Here is an 8555-nt window from a genome sequence, read left to right on the forward strand (position 1 = left end):
GTAGAGAGGGGGAGAAGAGGGTGAGAAGAGGAGAGGAGAGGGGGAGAAGAGGAGAAGAGAGGGAGAGAAGAGGAGAGGGGAGAAGAGGAGAGGAGAGGGTGAGAGAGGGAGAAGAGGAGAGGGGGAGAAGGGGAGAAGAGAGAGGAGAAGGGGAGAAGAAGTGTTTGAGAAGAGAGGGGGAGAAGAGGGTGAGAAGAGGAGAGGAGAGGTGGAGAAGAGGAGAAGAGAGGGGGAGAAGAGGAGAGGAGAAGAGGAGAGGAGAGGAGAGAGGGGAGAAGAGGGAGGGGGAGAAGAGGAGAAGAGTAGAGGAGAAGGGGAGAAGAGGTGTTTGAGAAGAGAGGGGAGAAGAGGAGGAGAAGAGAGGAGAAGAGAGGGGAGAAGAGTAGAGGAGAGGGGTAGAAGAGGAGAGGGAGAGAAGAGGAGAGGGAAGAGGGGAGAAGGGGAGAGGAGAGAGGGAGAAGAGGGGAAGAGAGGGGGAGAAGAGGAGAGGGGAGAAGAGGAGAGGAGAGGAGAGAAGAGGAGAAGAGAGGGAGAGAAGAGGTGAGGGGAGAAGAAGGGTGAGAGTAGAGACGGGGAGAAGAGGGTGAGGAGAGGAGAGGAGAGGGGGAGAAGAGGAGAAGAGAGGGGGAGAACAGGAGGGGGGCAGAAGGGGAGAAGAGTAGAGGAGAGGGGGAGGAGAGGAGAGGGAGAGAAGAGGAGAGGGGAGAAGAAGAGGGGAGAAGTGGGGGAGAGTAGAGGGGAGAAGAGGAGAGGAGAGGGAGAGAAGAAGAGAGAGGGAGAGGGGGAGAAGAGGAGAGGAGAGAGAAGAGGAGAATAGAGAGGGAGAAGAGGGGAGAGGGAGAGAAGAGGAGAGGGGTAGAAGGGGAGAAGAGTAGAGGAGAAGGGTAGGAGAGGAGAGGGAGAGAAGAGGAGAGGGGGAGAAGGGGGGGAGTAGAGAGGGGGAGGAGAGGGTGAAAAGAGGAGAGGAGAAGAGGAGAAGAGAGGGGGAGAAGAGGAGAGGGGGAGCAGGGGAGAAGAGAGGGGGAGAAGAGCAGAGGAGAGGGGGAGAACAGGAGAGGGAGAGACGAGGAGAGGGGGAGAAGGGGAGAAGACAGGGTGAGAAGAGGAGAGGAGAGGGAGAGAAGAGGATTAGAGAGGGGAGAGGAGGAGAGGAGGAGAGGAGAAGAGTAGAGGAGAGGGGGAGGAGAGGAGAGGGGAAGAAGAAGGGTGAGAAGAGGAGAGGGGGAGAAGAGGGTGAGAAGAGGAGAGGAGAGGGGGAGAAGAGGAGAGGAGAGGGGAGAAGAGGAAGGGGAGAAGAGGAGAGGGAAGAGGAGGAGAAGAGGAGAGGAGAGGGGGAGAAGAGAGGAGAGGGGAGAAGAGCAGTGGAGAGGGGGAGAAGAGGAGAGGAGGAAGGGGAGAAGAGATGAGAGAAGAGGAGAGGGGGAGAAGGAGAGAGGAGAAGAAGGGAGAAGAGAGGGGAGAAGAGGAGAGGAGAGGGGAGAAGAGGAGAGGAGAGGGAGAGAAGAAGAGAGGGGAAGAAGGGGAGAAGAGAGGGTGAGGAGAGGAGAGGAGAGGGGGAGAAGAGGGTGAGAAGAGGAGAGGAGAGGGGGAGAAGAGGAGAAGAGTAGAGGGGAGGGGAGAGGAGAGGAGAGGAGGAGAAGGGGAGAAGAGTAGAGGAGAAGGGGAGAAGAAGTGTTTGAGAAGAGAGGGGAGAAGAGGGTGAGAAGAGGGGAGGAGAGGGGGAGAAGAGTAGAGGAGAGGGGTAGAAGTGGAGAGGGGAGAAGAGGAGAGGGAAGAGAGGGAGAAGAGTAGAGGAGAGGGGGAGAAGAGGAGAAGAGAGGGAGAGAAGAGGAGAGGGGAGAAGGGGAGAAGAGGGGGAGGAGGAGAGGAGAGGGGAGAAGAGGAGAGGAGAAGGGAGGGGAGAAGAGGAGAGGAGAGGGGGGAGAAGAGATTGAGAGAAGAGGAGAGGGGAGAGAAGAGGAGAGGAGAGAGAGGAGAGGAGAGGAGAGGAGAGGAGAGGGGAGAAGAGAGGTGAGAAGAGGAGAGGAGAGGGGGAGAAGGGAGAAGAGAGGGAGAGAAGAGAGAAGGGCAGATGTGGAGAAGAGGAGAGGAGAGGGAGGAGAGGAGAGGAGAGAAGAGGAGAGGGGGAGAAGAGTGGGAGAAGAGAGGGGGAGAAGAGGGTGAGAAGAGGAGAGGAGAGGGGGAGAAGAGGAGAAGAGAGGGGGAGAAGAGGAGAGGAGAGGGAGGATGGGAGGAGAGAAGAAGAGAGGGGAGAAGGAGGGGAGAAGAGGAGAGGGGAGAAGGGGAGAAGAGAGGGGAGAAGAGGGGGATAAGAGGAGAGGGGGAGAACAGGAGAGGGGCAGAAGGGGAGAAGAGTAGAGGAGAGGAGAAGGAGAGGAGAGGGAGGATGGGAGGGGAGAAGGGAGGGGAGAAGAAGGGAGAAGAGGAGAGGAGAGGGGGAGAAGAGGAGAGGGAGAGAAGAGGAGAGGGGGAGAAGGGGAGAAGAATGGGTGAGAAGTGGAGAGGAGAGGGGAGAAGAGGAGAAGAGAGGGGAGAAGAGGAGAGGGGAGAAGGGGAGAAGAGTGGGTGAGAAGTGGAGAGGAGAGGGGGAGAAGAGGAGAAGAGAGGGGGAGAAGAGGAGAGGGGGAGCAGGAGAGAAGCGAGGGGGAGAAGAGGGGGATAAGAGGAGAGGGGGAGAACAGGAGAGGGGCAGAAGGGGAGAAGAGTAGAGGAGAGGTAGAGAATAGAGAGGTAGAAACTAGAAGAGAGGGGAGAGGGGAGGAGAGGAGAGGGAGAGAAGAGAGGGGGGATGAGAGGGGGAGAAGAAGCGGAGAAGAGAGGGGGAGAAGGGGAGAGGAGAGGGGAGGAGGAGAGGAGAGGAGAGGGGGAGAAGAGAGGGGAGAAGAGGAGAGGGGAGAAGAGAGGGGAGAAGAGGAGAGGGGGAGAAGAGGAGAGGGGAGAGAGAGGGGAGAAGAGGAGAGGGGGAGAAGAGGAGAAATGGAGAAGAGGAGAGGAGAGGGGGAGAAGAGGGGAGAATAGGAGAGGGGGAGAATAGGAGAGGGGGAGAATAGGAGAGGGGGAGAAGAGGAGAGGCGGAGAAGAGGAGAAGGGGAGAAGGGGAGAAGAGGAGAGGGAGAGGAGAGGAGAGGGAGGATGGGAGGGGAAGAAAAGGAGAGGGGGAGAAGAGGAGAGGAGAGGGGAGAAGAGGAGAGGGGGAAGAGAGGGGGAGATGGGGAGAAGAGAGGGGGAGAAGAGGAGAGGAGAGGGGGAGAAGAGGAGAGGAAAGGGGAGAAGACGAGAGTAGAGCAGGGAGAGAAGAGGAGAAGAGAGGGGGAGAAGAGAGGGGAGAAGAGGATAGGGGGTGAAGGGGAGAGAAGAGGAGAGGGGGAGAAGAGAAGAGGAGATGAGAGGAGAGTGAAAGAACATGAGAGGGGAGGGGAAAGGGGAGAGGTAGAGAAGAGGAGAGGAGAGGGTGAGAAGAGGAGAAATGGAGAAGAGGAGAGGGGGAGAGGAGAGGGACAGAAGAGGAGAGGGAGAGAAGTGGGGAGTAGAGGGGGAGAAGAGGAGAGGGGGAGAATGGGAGAGGGGGAGAAGAGGAGAGGAGAGGGGGAGAAGAGGAGAGGTTGAGAAGAGGAGAGGGGGAGGAGAGGAGAAGAGAGGGGGAGAAGAGAAGAGAGGGGGAGAAGAGGAGAGGGTGAGAAGAGGAGAGGGGGAGGAGGGGGAGAAGAGGAGAAGAGAGGGGAGGAGAGGAGAGGAGAGAAGAGAAGAGAGGGGGTGAAGAGGGGTGAGAAGAGGAGAGGGGGAGGAGGGGAGAAGAGGAGAAGAGAGAGGAGGAGAGGAGAGGAAGAGGAGAGGGGGAGAAGGGGAGAGTGGAGAAGGGGAGAAGACGAGAGTAGAGGGGGGAGAGAAGAGGAGAAGAGAGAGGGAGAAGAGAGGGGGTGAAGCGGAGAAGAGAGGGGAGAAGAGGAGATGGGAGGAGAGGAGAGGGAGAGGAGAGGGGGAGAAGGGGAAGAGAGGGGAGAAGGGGAAGAGAGGGGAGAAGGGAAGAGAGAGGGGGAGAAGAGGAGAGCGGCAGAAGGGGAGAAGAGAAGAGGAGAGGGGAGGAGAGGAGAGGAGAGAAGAGGAGAGGGGGAGAAGAAGGGTGGGAGAAGAAAGGGTGAGAAGAGGAGAGGAGAAGAGAGGGGGAGAAGAAGGGGAGAAGAGAGGGGGAGAAGGGGAGAAGAGGAGAGGAGGGGGAGAAGAGGAGAGGGGAGAAGAGGAGAGGAGAGGGGAGAGAGGGAGGAGAGGAGAGGGGAGAAGAGGAGAGGGGGAGAAGGGGAAGAGAGGGGAGAAGGAGAGAAGAGAGGGGGAGAAGAGGAGAGGGGCAGAAGGGGAGAAGAGGAGAGGAGAGGGGGAGGAGAGGAGGGGGTGAGAAGAGGAGAGGAGAAGAGAGGGGAGAAGAAGGGGAAGAGAGGGGGAGAAGAGAGGGGAGAAGGGGAGAAGAGGAGAGTAAAGGGGGAGAATGGGAGAGGGGGAGAAGAGGGAGGATGGGAGGGGAAGAAGAGGAGAGGGGGAGAAGAGGAGAGGTGTGGGTGAGAAGAGGAGAGGAGAGGATAGGGGGGATGGGAGGGGGAGAAGAGAAGAAGAGAGGAGAGGGGAGAAGAGGGGTGGTAGAAGAGATGGGAGAAGAGGAGAGGAGAGGGGAGAAGATGAGAAGAGAGGGGGAGAGGTGGAGAGGAGAAGAAGGGGGAGAATGCGGGAGGGGGAGAAGAGGAGAGAGAGAGAAGAGGAGAGGGGGAGAAGGGGAGAGAGGAGAGGGGAGGAAAGTGGAGGAGAGGGGAGAGGAGAGGGGAGGAGGGGAGAAGAGGAGAGGAGAGGGGTAGAAGAGGAGAGGGGGAGAAGGGGAGAAGAGAGGGGGCAGAGAAGAGGATAGGGGGAGAAGAGGAGAGGGGGACAAGGGGAGAGGTGTGGGTGAGAAGAGGAGAGGAGAGGAGAGGGGGAAAAGAGGGGTGGGAGAAGAGGAGAGGAGAGGGGAGAAGAGGAGAAGAGAGGGGGAGAGGTGGAGAGGAGAAGAAGGGGGGAGAATGCGGGAGGGGGGAGAAGAGGAGAGGGAGAGAAGAGGAGAGGGGGAGAAGGGGGGAGAGAGGAGAGGGGAGGAAAGTGGAGGAGAGGGGAGAGGAGAGAGGGAGAAGGGGAGAAGAGAGGGGGCAGAGAGGAGAGGGGAAGAAGCATAGAGGGTGAGATGTGTAGAGAGGGGAGAAGAGGAGAGGAGGGGGAGAAGAGGAGGGGGGGAGAAGAGGACAGGAGAGGAGAGGGGGAGAAGAGGAGAGGAGAGGGAGAGAAGAAGAGAGGGGGAGAGGGGGAGAAGAGGAGAGGTGAGGGAGAGAAGAGGAGAATAGAGAGAGAGAGGAGAGTGGTTAGAAGAGAAGAGTAGAGGAGTGGAGGGAGGAGAGGGGAGGATAGTGGATAAGATTGGTTGAGAAGGGGGAGAAGAGGGAGAGGAAGGGACTTGAGAGGAGAAGAGAGGGGGAGAAGGGGGAGAAGAGGAGAGGAGAGGAGAGGAGGAGAAGGGGGAGAAGAGGAGAGGAGAGGGGGAGAAGAGGAGGGAGGAGATGGGAGGGGAAGAAGAGGAGAGGTGGAGAAGAGAGGGGGAGAAGAGGAGAGGGGAAGAAGAGGAGAGGGGGAGGAGAGGAGAGGAAAGGGAGAATGGGAGGGTAAGAAGAAGAGAGGGGGAGAAGAGAGGGGGAGAAGAGGAGAAGAGAGGGTGAGAAGAGGAGGGGGAGAAGAGGAGAAGGAGGGGAGAAGAGAGGAGAGAAGAGAAGAAGAGAGAGGTAGAAGTGGAGAGGGGCAGAAGAGAGCGGAGAAGAAAAGAGGAGAGAGTGAGAAGAGGAGAGGAGAGGTGGAGAAGAGGAGAGGAGAGGGGGAGAAGAGGAGAGGAGAGGGGAGAAGAGGAGAGGGGGAGAAGAGAGGGAGAGTTGAGGGTAGAGGGGGAGAAGAGTAGAGGAGAGGGGAAGAAAAGGAGACGAGAGGGGGAGAAGAGGAGGAGGAGAAGATTACAAGAGAGTGGTAGAAGAGAGGGGGCAAAGTGAGAGGAGAGGAGGGGAGGAGAGGTGGGAAGATAGGGGATGAAGAGGAGAGAGGGAGAAGAGGAGAGGAGAGGGGGAGAAGAGAGTGGAGAAGAGAAGAGGGGGAGAAGAGAAGAGAGGAGATGGGGAGGAGAGGGGAGGAAAGTGGAGGAGAGGGGAGAGGAAGGGAGTGGAGAGGAAAGGGGTGAGGAGAGGAGAAGAGAGGGAGAAGAAGATAAGAGAGAGGGGGAGGGGAGGGTAAGAAGAGGAGAAGAGAGGTGAAAGTAACTGAGCTCTTCATTAAGGCCATTCTACTGCCAATGTTTGTCTATGGAGATTGCATGGCTGAGTGCTTGATTTATCCATCTGTCAGGAATGGGAGTGGCTTAAATAGAATCCACTAATTTGAAGGGGTGTCCACATACTTTTGTATATATAGTGTATGTACACATGGGTGTTGTTGCACCATACCAACGATAAGCCTGTCTTCCCCATCACATCATGAAAGGTCATGTTGATGTTCATTTAACCTCTGTCTCTCTCTTCCTCTGACTCCTCCCTTTCTCCTTTGTTTCTCTCTATCTTTCTCTCTCTCTCTCTCTCTCTCTCCTCTCTCTCTTTCTCCTCAGATCTCCAGGCTCAAAGCGTCAGTCCACCAGGTAGGTAGAGTATAAATCTACAGTGATTATAGCAGTTCAATATTAGTCAACTTTATTATCCCACATGGAGAAATTCATGTGTCCATACAAACCATTGTAAACCCCAATAACAAGTAGTGTTTTATGGAACTACTAATACTTGTCAACCACAAAGCACTACTGCTGTTAGAATAACAGAATCACTGTCATCATCTGTCCTCACCACTGTGTTTTCCTCTCTGCTGTTTACAGCTGAACACTCAGTCAGACTGGTGAATGGGACCACTTCCTGTTCTGGGACAGTGGAAGTCTTCAATGAAGGAGAGTGGTCAGGTCTATGTACTGGGGGGTGGTGGAGCATGAGAGATGTTATGGTTGTGTGTAGAGAGCTGCACTGTGGGGATGCTGTAGCTGTATCTAGAGGACCTCTGATTGAATATGGAAGAGGAGGAGTCACACTATTTAGTTGTAGTGGAGATGAGTCTATTAGACAGTGTGTCATCAGAGGACCTGGTGACTGTTATGGTGAATATTATCATCATGTGACCTGTTCAGGTAAGAGACTGGTCATATTGAGAGATTTATTTATACATTATACAATATTACCATGTATCATGTTTTATGTGTTTTTATTTCATTTAAATAGAGGGAGAGATGTCAGATGTATTTAAACATTATATTTGTGTTTGTCATATTGGTTTATGGGAGATGTTCATGGGCAGATCATTGTAGTTCAGATGGTACTGAAGTGAAGCTGCCTGATGGATGTCCAGCTGTTTATTTTCTATAAAGTGAAGTGAACTTATTCCTGTCTCCTGCCTGCATTATTCCCAACCCTATCCTGAGTGACTAAGAACCCATTTCTACCTCTTACAGTATCAAACATAGCAAACTACAATCTTTTATCCAACATATTTGTGTTTAGTCCTTGACAGTGTCATCAACAAAACTGATTGAATGTTCAACCAAGTCTTCTTCTCCAGAGTCTGTGCGGCTTGTGGATGGAGCTGGTCTCTGCTCTGGGAGAGTGGAGGTGAAGTCCAATCAGTCCTGGGCCTCAGTGTGTGAAGCTGACTTTGACCGGCAGGATGCAGAGGTAGTCTGTGGGGAGCTTGGCTGTGGGGCTCCTGCAGCTCTACAGGGGGGCTCTATGGAGAAGGTGAGGGTCAGACCTGGGATAAAGAGTTCCAGTGTAAAGGCAAAGAGTCCCTTCTCCTGGACTGTGACACCTCAGACAGAGAAAACAACACCTGTCTACCTGGTAATGCTGTTGGACTCACCTGCTCAGGTAAGAAACAGTTTGTCACTCAATCAACATTGTTTCTCACCTGGAGTGAAGAATATGAGAGACAATATAGGTGTGTTTTAGTGAGAAAATAGTAAGATTACTGTCTCTCTCTTTTCTTTTCTCAGAGCCTGATGATGTGAGGCTGGTGGGAGGAGGCAGTCACTGTGCTGGTGGAGTGGAGTGGTACGACCAGGGAGAGTGGAGGACTGTGGGAGCTGGAGACGGGGACCAGGAGGATGTAGCTGTAGTAGTGTGTAGACAGCTGGGTTGTGGCTCCACTGTTTCAGTTCTACCTGGAAACACCACTGGAGGGTTTGGAGTTGACTGTTATGGGGATGAGCCTGTACTGAGGGAGTGTGGGAGAGATTATTATCTCTATCCTGGACTCACAGTGATCTGCTCAGGTAATAACAAGATATTGTAATTATATTCAACTATTTCCTTCATCCATACAACTTCCTCTGCACCTCTCATGATGACTGTTTAGCTTGTCAGTCTGCTTTACTAAATAGATCACTCAGTCAAGTAGGAATCAAATGCAACTTAAATATCCCAGAATGCTTTGTATTTGAGTGTTATCTCAGTGAACGTCTCTTCTCACTACCA

The 8555-nt window shown here is 54.4% G+C and overlaps 1 protein-coding gene across 1 annotated transcript; it reads left to right on the forward strand.

Annotated features, from left to right (window-relative positions):
* The first annotated feature begins 7017 nt into the window (after positions 1-7017).
* Positions 7018-8193, forward strand: LOC123735090 (scavenger receptor cysteine-rich domain-containing group B protein-like). Its single transcript, XM_045712968.1, has 3 exons — positions 7018-7216; positions 7645-7949; positions 8075-8193. The coding sequence occupies exons 1-3, from the start codon at positions 7021-7023 to the stop codon at positions 8087-8089; spliced, it is 516 nt and encodes a 171-aa protein (XP_045568924.1). The 5' UTR covers positions 7018-7020; the 3' UTR covers positions 8090-8193.
* Positions 8194-8555: the final 362 nt, after the last annotated feature.

The sequence above is a fragment of the Salmo salar genome, unplaced genomic scaffold (genome assembly GCF_905237065.1).
Source record: "Salmo salar unplaced genomic scaffold, Ssal_v3.1, whole genome shotgun sequence".
NCBI classification, from domain to species: domain Eukaryota; kingdom Metazoa; phylum Chordata; class Actinopteri; order Salmoniformes; family Salmonidae; genus Salmo; species Salmo salar.

Excerpts from the sequence above, each read along its gene's own strand:
- LOC123735090 (XM_045712968.1), top strand. The coding sequence starts at position 7,021 with ATGAGAGATGTTATGGTTGTGTGTAGAGAGCTGCACTGTGGGGATGCT. Across the intron at positions 7,217-7,644 it reads TCATCATGTGACCTGTTCAG|AGTCTGTGCGGCTTGTGGAT; the intron begins GTAAGAGACTGG and ends CTTCTTCTCCAG.